General features: G+C 49.2%; 6 protein-coding genes; 4 read left to right on the top strand and 2 right to left on the bottom strand.

Moving 5' to 3' along the window:
• FFUJ_04293 (uncharacterized protein) lies at positions 1-2,667 on the top strand (the record flags this gene model as incomplete). The annotated part of the gene is made up of 1 exon (XM_023572439.1): positions 1-2,667. One exon carries the CDS (start codon positions 1-3, stop codon positions 2,665-2,667), a length of 2,667 nt encoding a protein of 888 aa, XP_023426563.1.
• Positions 2,668-3,137: 470 nt separating this feature from the next.
• Positions 3,138-3,836, bottom strand: FFUJ_04294 (uncharacterized protein; the record flags this gene model as incomplete). The annotated part of the gene is made up of 1 exon (XM_023572438.1): positions 3,138-3,836. One exon carries the CDS (start codon positions 3,834-3,836, stop codon positions 3,138-3,140), a length of 699 nt encoding a protein of 232 aa, XP_023426562.1.
• Positions 3,837-7,152: 3,316 nt separating this feature from the next.
• On the top strand, positions 7,153-7,542 carry FFUJ_04295 (uncharacterized protein; the record flags this gene model as incomplete). The annotated part of the gene is made up of 1 exon (XM_023572437.1): positions 7,153-7,542. One exon carries the CDS (start codon positions 7,153-7,155, stop codon positions 7,540-7,542), a length of 390 nt encoding a protein of 129 aa, XP_023426561.1.
• Positions 7,543-9,052: 1,510 nt separating this feature from the next.
• FFUJ_04296 (probable lipoic acid synthase precursor) lies at positions 9,053-10,338 on the top strand (the record flags this gene model as incomplete). XM_023572436.1 has 2 exons in its annotated part: positions 9,053-9,995; positions 10,046-10,338. The coding sequence occupies 2 exons, from the start codon at positions 9,053-9,055 to the stop codon at positions 10,336-10,338; spliced, it is 1,236 nt and encodes a 411-aa protein (XP_023426560.1).
• An 835-nt stretch (positions 10,339-11,173) lies between these two features.
• On the top strand, positions 11,174-13,567 carry FFUJ_04297 (related to beta-1,3 exoglucanase precursor; the record flags this gene model as incomplete). XM_023572435.1 has 5 exons in its annotated part: positions 11,174-11,333; positions 11,377-11,488; positions 11,538-12,300; positions 12,344-13,389; positions 13,444-13,567. 5 exons carry the CDS (start codon positions 11,174-11,176, stop codon positions 13,565-13,567), a joined length of 2,205 nt encoding a protein of 734 aa, XP_023426559.1.
• A 125-nt stretch (positions 13,568-13,692) lies between these two features.
• FFUJ_04298 (uncharacterized protein) lies at positions 13,693-17,115 on the bottom strand (the record flags this gene model as incomplete). XM_023572434.1 has 5 exons in its annotated part: positions 13,693-14,312; positions 14,368-16,617; positions 16,665-16,831; positions 16,883-17,007; positions 17,059-17,115. The coding sequence occupies 5 exons, from the start codon at positions 17,113-17,115 to the stop codon at positions 13,693-13,695; spliced, it is 3,219 nt and encodes a 1,072-aa protein (XP_023426558.1).

Below are 17,115 nucleotides of genomic sequence, written 5' to 3'. Positions count from 1 at the left end.
ATGGACGGTTTATCAAACCAGGGCTTGGGTCGCGCGAATAGCGACCAGAACGTCGAGAGTAACGAAAACATCGACCTTGGCAATCTCCCGCCATTGAATGACCCTACGGACTGGCAGCTGGAACAGCTAGAGGAGCAGCAGCGTCGCGGAAGCAGTCTCCAAGTAGCGAACTGGCTCCATCATCAACCAAACTCTCAGCCATCACAGAACACCTTTATCACTTCCCGATCTCTACCTCAACGCCAACTTGATAACTACAGAGTTATTGGCCGTGTCGATGATGTGCTTCAAAGAGGCCGCAGGCCATCAGCTCAGGCAATTGGTACACCCGGTACGACGGGTCCGCACAATCGGTTCTTCACCCCATCGAACAATGTTACATCCATTGATGAACGTTTGATGCAAAGACCTAGGCCTTCATCACAATCTTTCCTGCCATTCGGTACCCCTTCCGACAGACAAATACGATATACCGACAATGGTAATCACGATGAAGGAAGGCCTCCGGGTTTAGCAACACCTCAAGGTTCTTCAGCTTTCACTACTCTATCTGGACCGCATACGCGTGGTGCTTACAAGCAACCACCCGGTTCGATAAGTCAGCAGACAGCTTGGTCAGTAGCTGGTACAGACACATCTTCAGGCTCAAAGAAGGTGCCTAAGCGCCAAAACAGTCGCTCAACCGACGATGAAGCGACTGGCAAATATCAACACGCAAAGCGATACAGATCCGGACACAAGAACCAATCGGTAGCCCGTACATCTCCAGCATCATCAGGTCCTTCCAGACTCCCCCAGCAAAGCACAAGTGTGCCACTGCAAACGATTGAGGATACACAAGAGTCTCAACGACAAACTCGAAATATCCAACCGTTGTCAGCTTCTAGTGATTCAAATTCATCCAATGTTCGGAAAGACGGTCCTGTACGTGGGCGCCCAAACAATCTGGTTATGCCCGACGATTTCACAGGCGCTTGCGAGACATGTTTCTTTTGGCTCTTCGACCCAAAGCGCTTGTCATCTCCTGAAAGGCATGCCTGCTCAGGCCGCAAGGATGAAATATCACACATCGTCACCCACGCCGCTGATCATCATGGTCTTATTCGTGGAAGAGATCCATACTATTCTGCTCGCAAATACCTAACAAGTTGTCAAACTTTCGACCCTTTCATCAAAGCGAAAGGAAACTGTGGCAAATGCGACTCATTGCACGAGTGGCAGGGACAAGATTTCTTGGACCAAGAGCATTACGGCAAGGCCCTCTGCTTGCGATGCTGGCGCACGTTTGACAAGAAGGGTATGCAAGACCATATGGCTGAACCATTATGTGATTATAATGCGGAGCAGCCAAAGGAGAAGAAGGTCCACATTCTATACACCACCTTCTGTTCAGTCACCGTGAAGCCCAGCGGACCTCCTAAAAACATGCCACCGCGCAAGTCGAATCATCGAAGCCTGGCAAACAAGTACAGTCGCCCCAACCAGAGACAGCAAAGCAACAACAATCAGACACAACGCCGGCCGGAACAGCCCACTCGCGATCTTCGCCCTGCTGCATCAAAGGCACCCCATGGACAGGGAAAAGCAAAAACCCATTCAGCATCCACAGTCTCTCCAGTGATCCAGGACCGGCCACGGGCAGAGAGACCCAGCCAGTTTCCTCAACAGCCTACGAGAAACCCACCTAATCTACAAGTGGCGCCACCACATGCTTCGCCATGGCAGCAACAAGGTGCCCAGCAATCTTCCCAACCGCCAATTGCTCTGATGATATATAATACCTCACCAGAGCTTGTCGCAGGTATGGTGAAGAACCTGCAAAGAAACGGGATTCAGGAGGTCACACAATCTTCCTACTCGCCAATGAGTCAAGCAACTTCCTTTGGGAGTCTGCAAGGTGGCTCTGCCGGCTACAGCTTTCAGCCACAACAAGCGCATCCACAACCACAGGCTCAGGCACATACACAGGGCATGTTTCCCCCTTCTTACCCATACTCGAGTTGGCAGTCATCAATCCAACAGCCTCCTCCACTGGCGTTCTCGCAGGCCCCCTCTCAGAATAGTGATCTTACCCGGCTTCAACCTGCATCTGCACAAAACCACTTGTCACAACAGTCTTATGATCCATCATTGATGCATAAAACGGCTACGAGCGATCGCCAAGGATCACGCATGCAACTACCAACAAGTATGAATTCGCCTATGTGTGATGATGAAGATAGCATGCTCTTGGGGGCGTGTCTCGACGCTGCAACTGCAGACACGAATCTATTTCAAGACTCGGGAATGCCATTTTATGATAGAGATGCGATAGTATCACTGTCTGATATAGTGTCCCAGGTTCAGTCCACTCCTTCAAGGGTGCCATCTACCGCTGGCGAATCCATGGGGCTCATGCATCGGTCACCCAAGGTCGATGAGAAACTGTGGCTGGAGCACATTGATGATTTCAATGACATGAACTTTGACCACATGGGGTCTAATCCCGAGCTTCGAGTCACTGTCGAAATGGTAGAGCCTCAATTTCATCAACCAGAAGAAAAGCTTAAGGACCAGAAGCCCAATGGTCAAATATCGTCCTTGCTCCGCAGTGCTCTAGAGCAAGATTCAGGTTACCGCACCCAATCAGGGATATTCGATGGGGATCCCAACACCATGTTCAAATGAAGAAAAGCTCGAAGTAACGCTTATGACCATCGTTCGTTTGTTTTCCAGAGACCCTGCTCTCTTACTTTTCTGTATTTGTTGGATATCTCCATGGCTATTTTCTCGGTTCTGCGGGGGAAAAATGTTTAAGCATATATATCATATACTTTGAGGGTGTCGCAGTTCTTTTGGTTCATCTATTCCTTCGGTCGGTAGACTAAGTTTTATATCTTGTTTCAAGATCTGAGTCGCGGTATAGGCGTGTTGCGGGCTACGAGGCGCTTTTTCTTAACGATTTCGATGAATTTGGATATGACCTCTTCATGAGATTTCTTTTACATGGCATGGCTCACGCCAGTAGTCCCAGACTAAATTGTTTCTGCTCAATTATGTATTTTTTTGGTCATGCAATCCAGATAACGCCAAATAAAAAGTAAAACGTTGAAAACTTTGGTCCCAGAGCCCATGCTGAACAGTGCTTCCATGCCATTTCAGTCCCGTGTATCAATTTCCAGGTCCAGTTGCACGCCGTTCGAGATGCCATAATCTCCCAGGGTAATGTGATCTTTGAATGGTCTCTCGCTCTGTCGCTTCAAGATAATCTGGCCAGGGTCACGACCGATTCGGGCGGCGACCATCATCTTGAGCTGGCCCACGGTATCAGACTCCAAGCAGGGAACAGCAGCTTTCGTACCAAGCCGATCGTTGACGTTGACGATGATCATCTCCTCGCCTGCCTGAGCCACAGGCGCCTTGGGCTTCTCTTCCTTCTTTTCCTTCCTCTCCCTTCTCTGATCCCTCTCGCCTTCTCGCTGTCTGTCCCGTCCCCCGTCACGGTCATCTCGACGGTAGTTCCGGTCCCTGCCATAGTCGCGATCCCGATGTCGCTGCGGTGACCGCCTGCGGAAGTCACTGTTTCTATCATTGTCCCGACGCTCTCCCTTCCACTTGAATCCGCCTGATCCTCTGGGTCTTCGCACTGGTGATCGCGATCGATCTCGGGGTCTGCGTGGAGGCGAATCTCTGCGGTCGCGATTGTTGTTACGATCGCGCGACCTGCTGCGATCTCTGCGCTGGCGACGTTCGTCATTCTCTCTGTGTGTATCATCGCGGCCTTTGCGATCGTCCTTGTCCTTGGGAGCAGGTGATCTTGAGCGAGCTCGAGGCTCCGTTGGTGGTGAGTCTGTCATAGTTGCGAACTTGCAGCTACTATTGTGACAGCTTTTATTCTTGCAGAGGCGGTGCTGGTTGCAAAGTTGAATGCGCGTTTCTTGAAACAGGTTCTTTTTGTTACTCTTGGGCGTGGAGACGAGAATTCAAGCGCAGAGGCTAGATGGTTTTGAGGTGTACCTAGGAAAGTGTTGAAGAGGCTGAGGTTGATTGCGACGTCACGACCTAGCTTTTCGAGAAAGTCTGGAGCTCCACTTTTTGGCAGCTTTAAAAGACATCTTCAATTCTCTCTATTACAATGACTGGAGGTAACACCAGTTTTATATTGGTACCGTTGAAGTTCCAAGGTTAGTTGCCTAACTGAAACACATATAATGCTGGCACAGCTATTGGGTAAGTTTTTATATACAGGCGAGTGTATATGCTGCCTAGAGTTGTTTGATCGTGGCCGTCTATATAAAAACAATACTTACGCAACCCTTTTTTTTTCATATAGGAAAAAAGTATATCCTTCAGAAACACACCACCCCGTTGCCATCAAATCTTGCTGGCCTGATATCTCTTGACGCAATATTAGAGTCAGCTTCGATACCTGTGGTTTCCGTGCTACGCGTGTGTACAACACTTTGGTCCAGGGTAGGTGAATGGCACATGCTACTATTGCATACATTTGCGATACTAGCGAAAATCTTGCAGGAAAGGACTATGAGATTCGACTATTTTTATGACCTGATATGATAAAATGGGTTTTATTCGGGACAAACGATCTTGGATATTTGACCGCCAGATGTATTGTTTGTGGTTTGCCATCAACCGTCGCAGTTTGGTCATCACAGGATCAGACATACTACCTCCATGACCTTGATCTCAATGTGCTGGCATGCAGCTCGGGATTCACACCATGAAAATCACGAGGGTAGGTATTGATATGCTGCTAAAGTTTGGGCCGAAGGAAACAAATCATCATTGTGATGCCAGTGATGGCACATGTTCATATGCAGCGTAACCTCGTATTGACGATAGGTACATACGCACGGGCAAAACTCTTGGCTTGATGCAAGCGATTTAGCGAGGAAATCCGTTATGTTTCTTTGCCCATAGGACTTGGCACACTTGAGAGAACAAACTTGGTTGCCTGGCATTGAAGTTAGAGTCGATATCCGTTGCTACGGAGGAACTTTGACGTCAACGTAGTGTAAGAGCCAAGCTCGTCATTGCAGGGCTATAACAAGACTAGGGTCTTAGTCATAGCCGAGAAATTGAAGAACGGAAAGCTGCCGCTTCAAGGCACGCGACCTGCATGGTGCAGCGACAGTTTTGCTTGGGCGTCACACAGCGTGGCCACGTCAACATTTGGCCTGTGAAGTGAAATAGTAGTGACGATTGGACGCAGTGTAAACAACACAGCGCAGCGGTGTGAGCTCGATCAGACAGACAGACAGGAATAGAACCAAACTCAAGGCATTGGAAGAACCTGCATATACGGAGTTATGCAGTGATGCACCATACATAGAGTGCCTACAGTAGCACGCACCCACGCGGTTATCCAACAATCCGGGGTCAGCGCTGACATCCAGGCTTTTGATGGCTGGGCCTTATTTTTCCTGGCAGAATGGCGTACCCCAGCCCAGTGTTAAGCGACCGACGGGATTGCCGTTGTGGCAGAGTTTCAGTTCAGCGGAGACAAAGGTAGAGGAGCATAAAAAACAAAAGAGAGCACAAAGATTTCATAGGAATAGAAATCAAAGCAGCCTCACAAGGCATTGTTGTTGGGAGAGATGCAGCTGACGGATGCTACCTTGCGTACACGTGTGATACACGTTATTGGGGGCTGTGAATAACACTAACACAAAGTTGTTGTTGAGACTTCACAGAAACGCAATTCGATAGAAACTTAGACTCATCTAACTAATTCTCATTGCAGTAGCGCTCCACGGAAGAACGATCGACGGTCTTGGTGATGTGTCTTGGTGATGTGTCTCGGCGGTTGGTGTTGGGTGCACCAATTAGGTATCGCGTCAGGCACGCCGCACAACGATCAGGAACCGTGCCTTTTAATGTGGCCAATCAGGCAATCCGAGGACCTGACGGAAATTATGCAAATTTTACTTTTTTGCGCTGTTGTGAAAGTGCACGAAGCGAGTCACGACGCTTGAAGTGAGGGTCATTGGGCTGATAAGATTGGACAGAGACTTGCAGACAACCAATTAACACTCAATTTCCCTCTAAAAACGCCTTATTCGACTACCGTCTCCTCAACCGCTCGTGGCCCGTGAAGTCAAGAGCTAGACTACACGAGCACCCTGTAGCGGCAACGAACGCCACCTTTTCTCCAGAAATTATTAATGACTTTTTAAGGCAGAGCGTCTTTTTCTCTTTAATTCCCTCATCTCCCAGTCATTGACTCGATTTGAGTGGGCAGCATAATGATTTCATCGCCACTCAACAATCCTCGTCGCCTGTCTCTGCTGGTAGCCAACGGGAACAATGCCTAATGCCTAGAATGCAGAGTTTTCTTCCCATCCATCCATCACACGGGAGACCAGGGTCTCAGATCCCCGGTGAAACCCTCTTTGTGCCTCCAGAGTATCAAATTCTGCCGCATAAAGTGTTAGAGAGCCGAGAGCCTGGATGAATGTCATGGCCATGTCCCATGGCAGGGGATTCGAATAAAGGGTCTAATAAGTAGACATGGCCTAGGCCCAAGTTTCAACAACCAGACCATATTGACAGGCCTGCTCGGTCAGACTACCTGAAGCTGTCAAGCAAAATGCGCTGTAATTTCCCTCAAGGAGCATGACAGGCCTGGTTAGGTCACAAGTACTTGAGACATGACTGACGAATAGGGGTCTGTCCGTGTTACCTGTACCAGTCTAATGGGCTCGAGCCTAGTCCGCCCCATCCATCCCACCATCACCAAACCTCGCCTGCGCTCTGGCTCTGCCATTGCCAGGCCTTCTTGGTCTTGGCCTAGAGTCAGGGTGCGTGCTAGTGTGGGCTGCAGAAACTGAGAGTTGCTGTTTCTCTGTGTTGTTTGCTTCTGCTCTCAGGTTCCTCGTAGTATATTAAATTTGAACCCCCCCCAGGCTTTTGAACGGGCCACCCTTCTACGCTTCGAAACAAACTTGTTCTCGGTCCACAGACTTCGTTGGCAGAGTCTATCTCGCTCGTACATTTCTTCGTTGAATACATACATAAGTTACTTTAGTTATTAGCTTGTGCTTCTCGCTGTCTGGATACAGAGCATCGATCTGTTCTCGCTTCCAACTCACCCACTCACTTACACCAATCGCAAACGCTTTGAAAGCACTCACCTATACAACAAACACCAAAACAATGCATTTCTCCAAGCTTATCCTGGCTGTTCTGCCTGCCTTCGCTCTCGCTAACGAGGGTACCACCACTCACACGTCCACCGCCGTCGTTACCAAGACCTTCTACCTTTCCCAGGTTCATACTATCACTGCTACTGGTGTGAGCACTACTGCTGTTGAGACTTCTGTCGAGGTTACTTCTACAGCTCTCGTTGAGGAGACTACCACCTTCTGGCCTGTTTCTCAAAACAACACCACGCCTGTCTCTACCCCCAAGGCCTCTAACACGGCTGGTCCCACTGGTGGCTCGTCCGAGCCCTCGGAGGTTCCTGGCAACGCTGGATCTGCTGTCGCCGTCGGCAAGTTCGCTGTGGTCGGTGTTGCTGGTATGGTTGCCGCTGCTCTTCTGTAAGCGCGTTCTGCGTGGAATGAGATTCCTTGAGCATCTCACCACTGTCGCCTTGCACTCAAGCCGACAACAACCACCGTCTTCCATTTCTTGTCCATTCACCTTTTATACCCTGGCCACCAGCGCGGCCTATTCTTTATGATGAAACGCCACGAATACCAACAGCAGGTCGACACTTGTCGCCTGCTTCACACTTGATGAGTTCTGAGACTCTGCCTCCTGGATAGCTTGACTGCTTCCTTACGCTTCATCACGCCCGCTCCATTGACAAAACATGCGGGCCTTCAACTCTTGCTGTTTCTTTTTCCCCCGGCAGCATGCACCCAGCGCGTTGACTGCGCTGCGTATGGTTCAAACCTTAGAGTCGTCGCTTGTGTCGAAGGGTAGCCATTGGTGTTCCCAAGCCTGTCACTTTCACCATACGTATGTATCACAATCCCAAATTTCCTTATTTGAGGATATCACTCCAAGGCTTGGTTGCCTCTCAATGGCTTTGAGATCATGTCCCCTTCCTACCACGACAGCTGGTACATGCTCCTGGCTGGAGACCCTTTTTACCCCATTTATTCAGTCAACATCTCTTCACTCGACTTTGCTGCCCTGTAGAGAGTCGTTTCCAAAGAGACGGGGACGACGTCGGCGACGTGGAAAATAATTCATATTCACTTCGGTAACTCTGCTTCTCGGATGAACTGGTTTTACTATATTTCTCTTTTGGCGATACCCCCTTTTTACGACGGCGCAGGTGATCCAGGATCTAGCTCTGCTTGATCCTTGGAGGACGGTTTGCAGCTTGGAGTATGGCTTTGATTTGATTCGGAAGGGGTGGGATACGATTTACATGAATAAGGAGGATTGGTGAATTTCTGAGTGTCCGGCAATGGGCCAACGATGATGAGCCATGATAGATGGCTAGTAGATAGTATGAGAGCAATAGACTTTGTCACGCTCAACGATGGTTGGACCTTGCTTGAAAGTGAAGACTAGAGACCAGGTGTTGCCAATTCGAAATGGCGCGGAAACCAACGTCCGGTGACTAATCTGAACAGACCCTTATTGTAGAATTACAATTTTAGCCAGGGTTCTCAGTCTGCCCGTCAGGCGTTACTCTATAAGTTGGTTCAAGTGGATATACAAATGAGACTTGATACCAGAATCTGGTCTTTGACCATAGAGAAGTCAATGAATAATTCTGCAGGCTTCAAAGCTCCTAACCGATGATTTTCGCCTCCCCGGTAACTATGCTATGGCGGGATTCGTGACGGGAAATATAGAATTGAGCTGAATAAGGATAATGCGATGTTCTTTTATTGGCTCATCAGTCGGATGCGGCCCGGAATGTGCGGGTCTCATCGGCCTTTGCCCCCGAGTCTAGGAATTTGAGTTCTTTGAAGCTGCTGCTATTTTCGAAGTCTGCTTCCCCATATCTCCACGAGCGCCCACCGGCTTCCTCATTTTTCATTATCTTGCCCTTTCGGAGAGGCAGAAGTCGTTGTTTCTCTGTTTTATTATAATGGCTTCTCTTGCTCCATCCCTCAAGCGAGCACATGCGCCTCTTCGCAAGGCGCTGAGCGCTACACCCACACTTAGAACTTTCGCCACTGTACCTCCGAGTGGCAGCGAGCCCGGCAAACCTCGACGAAAGAGTTATTTCAAGGACACAGCAGTCTCAGACTTCTCCGATTTCCTTGCGACGTCGTCTCCAGCCCAGCCACTGTCTCCAGCAGAGGCTTACTCTCTGAAGACCGCCGAAGTCGGCCCTGAGGGCAAGAAGCGAACCATCACACGACTGCCAGAATGGCTAAAGACACCGATCCCCGCCGGTAACGATAACTTCAAGAGCATCAAGAAGGATCTACGAGGATTGGGACTACACACCGTCTGCGAGGAGGCTCGATGTCCCAACATTTCAGAATGTTGGGGTGGTTCAGATAAGAATGCTGCGACCGCTACTATTATGCTTATGGGCGACACATGCACCAGAGGATGCCGTTTCTGCAGTGTAAAGACAAATCGCAACCCTGCTGCGTTGGATCCTCACGAGCCCGAAAACACCGCAGAGGCCCTGGCCAGGTGGGGTCTTGGCTATGTCGTGCTGACCAGCGTGGACCGTGACGATCTGGCAGACGGTGGTGCGAAACATTTCGCTGAGACAATTCGAAGAATTAAGCAGAAGAAGCCTTCATTGCTTGTTGAAGCTTTGACTGGCGATTTCCGAGGAGACTTGGATATGGTCAAGGTTGTGGCTGAGAGTGGACTCGACGTTTATGCGCATAATGTTGAGACCGTCGAGGACCTCACTCCCTATGTGCGAGACCGCAGAGCTACTTTCAGACAGAGCTTGTCTGTGTTGAAGCATGTCAAGGACGTTATGGGCAAGGACGGTCCTATCACTAAGACCAGTCTGATGCTTGGTCTCGGCGAGCAGGAGCATGAGATCATGGCTGCGCTGGAGGGTACGACAACCTTTTGAATAATGCTTTGTGAATCAGCTAACAGCGCTTAGAACTTCGAAAGGCTGATGTTGATGTCGTCACATTTGGTCAATACATGCGACCTACCAAGCGTCATCTGAAGGTCGAGAAGTACGTGACCCCTGATGAGTTTGAGATGTGGCGCAAGCGAGCTCTGGACATGGGTTTCCTGTACTGTGCCAGTGGGCCTCTCGTGCGTTCTTCATACAAGGCTGGCGAAGCCTTCATCGAGAACGTATTGCGCAAGCGCTCCGGCGAGAAGGCTATGGCCAGTGGAAACCTTGGCCAAGCCGTTGCTCTCGACTCAACACAGTCGACGATCTAAACAGATCACTATACTCCTCCTTTCCACATCAACCACACCTCACTACACTAAATAATCATGGGCTATGACCGTATCGGAAGGCGTTTTGGGTAGGGTCAGATATTCAACTAGAAAAGCATGGTCTTCAACAAGGCTGCTGCGACCTTGTCGCACACTCACATACAATACAATCACTCATCCCTAGCGGGTTGCACATCAACTATCTGCATGTAAACGTGGTGGTTGTTCTGATATTCTCCTTGCTGTGTAACTGAACTCCTCTGGATAGGTTCGTTCATTACAGGAACGACGTCACTCACACTATGATCAACCCATCTCAGAACCTGTCCCATATGTTTCGTAGTGAAACTCAAGCATGCCTTGTAGGGACTTGATTATCTTACCGGATAGACTTGTCGTAGGTGATAATGGCAGCAGTTGCTCTTGTCATGAGCTGACACTGTCTGGAGGGGTTCTCATCTCTTGTGTAGGTAAAGTTGGAGTTGATGAATCACTGCCCTACATTAGACTTGTTCCACTACAGACGATCATATCTTGTGATCACACCACCCTTTCCATTACATTCTTGGGATGATTGATCTGGTTGCCACGAGGAAGGCACAATCTTAATCTTGATTACATGCAAGGGAAGAGTAGAGCAACAGTCAACAAGCTCTTTCCTATTTCTTGAACAAAGAGTTGCTCGGCCGTAACTTCTTATCGACGAAATATCTAAGGTACCTTCAACTTCTTGGACCTTTTCTTTCGACTCTGGTTTTCTTGATCAACTCACACGGTTTCGACTTGGGCTACTTATAGGTATATTCACCCTCACTCTCTTGTCAGGTTCTTCATTATGAAGTTCCTCCTCCTTTTCCTATTCACCCTTTTGGGAAGTGCCGAAGCGAGGTACTGGCTTGAGGGCATTGAGCACCGTGGGAGTGCTCCCTATTATCCTGACAAGCTTTACCCTGTGTTCCGCAACGTGAAAGACTTTGGCGCTGTTGGCGATGGAGGTTAGTACTTCACTCGGAGTTAGCTTCATAGCTAACAAAACAGTTGCGGACGACACGGCCGCTATAAATGCAGCAATCAGTGAAGGTGTTCGATGTATTCCTGGTGTGTGCAAAGGAAGCACTATTTCACCCGCGACTGTCTATATCCCAGCTGGGTGAGTGCCCAGAATAACATCGCGAATTTAGTATTGCTAACAGAGAAAGAACATATCTCATCAGCAACTCCCTCATTGATTTGTACTATACGCAAATCATTGGTGACCCCACAAACCGACCTGTCATCAAAGCATCCGCCTCCTTTTCTAAGCAAAGCTTCGGATTAATCGATGGAAACCCCTATCTGTCTACTGGTTCCCTCGCATGGAACTCGACAAACGTCTTTTTTCGCCAAATTCGTAATCTGGTTTTGGATACAACTGCCCTTCCCCCAGACTTTCCTGCTGTGGGTATACACTGGCCGTCATCTCAGGCAACAGCCATCACCAACTGTGTGTTCCAACTGTCGACCGTTCCTGGAAATCAACACACAGGTCTCCTCATTGAAGAAGGATCAGGGGGGCTTCTCAATGATCTTTATTTCTTTGGTGGGGGAAATGCCACAGTTTTGGGTAATCAGCAATTTACAGCACGCAACCTCTGGTTCTCCAATGCCGATGTCGCGATATGGATGACCTGGGACTGGGGGTGGACTTTCAAGAGTACAGTGTTTAAGAACTGTCGAATGGGCATCAAGATGGACGATTCATCGTTCGGTGTTGGCTCTATCACGATTCTTGACAGTTGGTTTGAGAATGTTGATGTGGCTATCGCTACAACACGCAACAGCTCACAGAGTATCAGCAGCGCAGCATCTTTGGCGATGGAAAACGTCAAGCTTCAGAATGTGAACAGCATTCTCATGGGCCCCGAAGGTATTGATCTGGCACGCTCTGCTATAGCACCAATAGACAGCGCTGTTTTCCTGATGGTAGGCCAACTCGCGGAACTGTGAACATTGCTAACAGAATCAGGGGCACTACGCGAACATGGAGGGCACATTCGATGCGACGGCCCTTTATCCACTTCCTTTCACTCGGAGTCAAAATCTCCTTGATCGTAATATCTACTACGAGCGATCAAAGCCTCAATACGAGCAAGTTCCAGGCAGTTCCTTCATCTCAGCAAAAGCAAATGGTGCATATGGTGACGCATCACATGACGATACCCAGGCACTCAATGCCTTATTGCAGTACACGGCGGAAAAAGGGCTCATCGCGTATCTCGACGCAGGATACTACATGGTTTCAGACACTGTATACATCCCACCAAATGCCAGAATTGTGGGTGAAGCCTTGGCATCGATCATCATGGGGACAGGACCCAACTTTGGGGACTTGAGCAAACCTCGACCTGTCGTCCAAGTTGGCCGCCCTGGTGATGTTGGCCAAATAGAGTGGTCGGATACAATTGTATCAACCCGTGGGTCAACAGCAGGTGCGATCCTAATTCAGTATAATTTGTTCGCTCCTGGTGCCCCCTCAGGCATGTGGGATATACACACTCGAATTGGAGGTTTTGCTGGGACCTATCTTCAAGCTCCAGACTGCCCTGCTATCAAAGGGACAAACACGGTTAACCCGAGATGTCTGGCAGCTTACATGAGCTTTCACGTAACGGCTTTCGCTGGGGGTCTATTCACAGAAAATTGCTGGTTTTGGGTCGCAGATCACGATCTTGAGGATCAAAAATACCAACGTGTTTCTATCTTTGCAGGAAGAGGAGTTCTTGTGGAGGCACAAAGAGGCCGCATCTGGCTCAGTGCGTCTGGTTCAGAACACCATGTTCTGTATCAATACCAGCTCGCCAACACCAGAGACGTTTACATTGGCCACGCACAGACAGAGCAGGCTTACTTTCAACCCATGCCCGTGGCTCAATACCCATTCCCTCTTGTGCCAGCACTGAACGATCCAAACTTTCAGCAAGACTGCCAGAACGACCCTGATCCAGGATGCAATATGGGATGGGGCATGAGGATTCTCAACTCCAGCAATGTTGCCGTATATGGGGCAGGGTTGTATTCTTTTTTCTACGAACTATAACGATACCTGTGCTAGCAACAAATCTCCAGGATTCTGCCAAGCAAGAAGTTTGAGCATTCAAGGGTTGAACCCCGGAACGAGGTTTCTAGGATTGACTACAGTGGGCACCAGGATCATGGTGCACCGAGATGGGATGGATTTGGCTCCGGCTAGTGACAACAACAGTACATTTGCAGACACTTTGGCTTTGTATGTATCATGAGCATTTGATATACTTTTTTGTTGTCAGATAATGAAGGGGGAAGCTTAATAAGGGTATCGTTCGCTATACCAGTAAACTAACTAGAATTCCAAATACCTCTCAATGTTGCTAATGCAATAAATACAGCTTCATCTGTCCTGATATTCCGGCATCCTTGACCGGGCAAAACATTGACCCAGTGGTCGAACAACTCCTTGGTCCTGGGACCCTGTATGTCCATACTGCTGAGTTCTTGATCGTTCATTGCTGCAAACTCCAAACCTCGCGGGCCACCAAAGACAATGATAAGATGGTTGAAGTTGACTCTCTTAGACGGCGGGAAAACCCTAGAGGCCGGAACACCACGTTCGGAGGTGCCAATACTGACATCGTAACCGTTCTCGTAGGGACTCTCAGTGAAAACATTGGAGAGGGAACTGGCCCTTCTTACATTGTATCCCCAGTAGTAACCGCCCTCAGTTCTTGGTACAGCAGGATGCACAGGCTCAGGGTATTGGGTCTCATCCTCGGAAAATTTGAGCGTTATCCGTGTCTTTACTGGGATCTTGGCCTCAACCTCGACAGGCTCCCCCAGACCAACTTCAACGAGCGAACCGGAACCTGTGCTTGTTTCACCAGGAATAACTATTCCTTCCCGATAAGAGATCCAGTCCTTGGGGTTTGGGTGGTGCGGCGTTTGTGACCTATGGGGCCCCCCTATGTAGTTTTGCCTTATGCCTCCTGAGATCTTGAGGCTGTGTGAATGACCGACCGCAAATGTCACACTTATAGGGCTTCTCCCCTGTGTGCGTTCTCTTGTGTACTTTAAGAGATTGAGCCGTTGTGAATGACTTATTGCAAATATCACACTTATGAGGCTTCTCTCCAGTATGCGTTTTCTTGTGGCCGTTGAGATGATCAAGCCGTGCAAATGACTGACCGCAAACGTCACACGTATGAGGCTTCTGTCCAGTATGCGTTTTTATATGCTCCTTGAGACCTTTAGCCCGTGTAAATGACCGACCGCAAATGTCACACTTATAAGGCTTATCCCCTGTATGCGTTCTCTTATGCCTTGTAAGAGATCTAGCCGTTGTGAATGACTTATTGCAAATATCACACTTATGTGTGCTGTCCCAGTATTCTTGATCGGCATTGTCTTGCTCAAGGTTTGGTGCTTCTTGTTCATCCTCAATGCCTCTAGAGCATCTTCGGGAATGCTCGACCAACCGACCGGCACTGTTGAATGTCTGGCCACAGTATGCACAAGCGAAGGGATCCCTGGGCTGCTCATCAACCCATGCCTCGATCGACAAAAGGTTGGCCTGGAACTCAGGTGTGGGCGCCTGAGGCTGAATCGATCTGTCCCATTCTCCTGCCCAGACGGTATCCCCAAGAGATAGATCAACCTTCCAGAATGGGTGATGCAGAGGTACCTGCATAAGGATTGTTCGGAGACTATCCCAGGAGCCAGTATCGAAGTTCTTCATTGCCATGTTTGTAAAACTCGTGTCTAGAGTAACGGTGGCACAACTGAGATCAATATGCTGTACAGGATCAAAGTCAGGGGTGTCTTCAATGCCAAAGATCATTGCAATTCCATGGTCTTGTTTCTTGCAAAGTGAGACTCGAAGGATATGCGACTTCCAAGGGACAATAGGCAGCCCCCAGCGGTCAAGCATCATGGAGAATGCGATCTCTTCCCTGTCGGACTTTTCGGCTTTGAGACGATTGATCTGGTCGCAAACCCAGGTTCCCATCCAGTAGATAAGTTGGACCTCATCTACATGAGCCTCCCCGCGATCTGCTTTCTCTGCGTGCTTGTTACATGCAGTTCGCATCGTGTGTAGCATCTCCCGACAGAGCTTGAACAGCATATTCCAATCCCACCCGATGCTCTCAGCTTGGGGCCTTGAGAGGATATGGAACGGATAGAAGACTCTCTGCCTGATTCGGCCGGGAGAGAGTACGGTACAGTAGTACTCAAACTCAAAGGTTGTGATGCCCTTTGATTCGGCGATGCGTTTGAGGTTCCTGTAGATAGAGGATCCGTGGAAGTTGAGTCTGGCAGGGTAAAGCATGTCTGCTGGGGCCCATAAGAAATCGACACTGGCCGCTTCAAGGAAGCGCTCGGCCTCAGGTACTCTTGTGCCTGTTCGTTGCATCTCAAGGATAGCACGTTGTTCATCAACTCCTCTGCTGTCCCAGCGCTTGATATGATTCTCGTGTGTATCCATAGCTTGAAAAGCCCGAGTCATAATCATCATGTTTGAGAGTGCATTGAAGGCCCAAGCACATTGTCGTCGCTGAGAGTTGAAGTTGGGCTCTTGGTATGCGTTGAGCCAGACAGAAACCAATGAGAGAGCAATCGAGGGGTGTTGTCTCTTTGTCCAGTTTATGAAAGACATAATGAGACACCCATTTGGGGGGGCGTGATACTCAATATGACCCTCAAATTTGACCATTGGGTATATAGACTCTAAGGAGGGAGATCGTGGTCCAGGAGCCCATGACATTGGTAGGCCTGTGTAGTCACAGAGTAGCTTAACCCAACCAGTCTTGGACTCGATCATAAGGCCCGAAAGTTCTCTAGCCAGCTTGGTAGCGGCGAGCTCTAGACGGTCTGCATTCGAGTTGGGAAAGCAAGAGTCTGTGCGCCTGTGATTGTGAGCAACAGCTTCTTTGATGATGCGATTTGACCTTTCCTCCGGAGCTGATTGAACCCATAATTGAGACTTCATGGGTTGCGGGCCGATGCGGATAAAGCCTTCATCATCCACTACCGGTGTAAGACACTCAGCGGTAGCAGCAGCAGCGTCATCGTCGTCAACGAGATCTACTGGCGCTTCGTCGTCGCTGGGGACAAAGTCATCTTCCGGGCTACTGAGGCGTGGTTTCTTGAAGAGGTCTGGAAGAGAACCAAGGGCTTCCGAAAGAAGAGGTGCAGACTTTCGCTTGACAGAGCCCCTATCTGCAGTACCAGGAGACTGTGCATGCTGGCCGGTTGGGGGAAGTTCCAGGCCTAAAAATGTTAGAAATGCATATACTATAGGAAACCAGGCATCATACTTAGTGGCGTCACGTAAGCAGACGCAGCTTGAGGTCTGGCCGGAGTTGCAACAGGGAGTGCTTTGAGATCCTCGACTCCGAATTGGACTTTCAGAACCAAGTACTCTGATCCGGGAAACTTGATGCTCAAGACGTTCTGGACACTCTCGGGCAGGCTGGTCCATGGTCTACAGATATCGTCAGAGGTGCTATTCCATGATGGATAGGGGTAAACTTACGAGTTTCCGATGTGATCAAGGAGCATGATCTGGACATCGAGACAAGCATTGGCACAGCCATCGACATTATCGCTCTGGTTCTTGAGCTCTCTCTTGCGAGGTTGGTCGAGGGTGATGGTATTGTCCTTGAGCTCATGGTACCTGCTCAATTCAGCCTCCTAGGTGGATTGATTTACCACGAAAGCTTGGAGGATCTCGTCGAGGGAGGCTGTGTGGTCCATATCGGTAGCCAT

Source organism: Fusarium fujikuroi, chromosome FFUJ_chr02 (assembly GCF_900079805.1).
Source record: "Fusarium fujikuroi IMI 58289 draft genome, chromosome FFUJ_chr02".
Lineage (NCBI taxonomy): Eukaryota > Fungi > Ascomycota > Sordariomycetes > Hypocreales > Nectriaceae > Fusarium > Fusarium fujikuroi.
The sequence above is the reverse complement of the archived record's forward strand: the minus strand, read 5'-3'. Positions and strand labels throughout refer to the sequence as shown.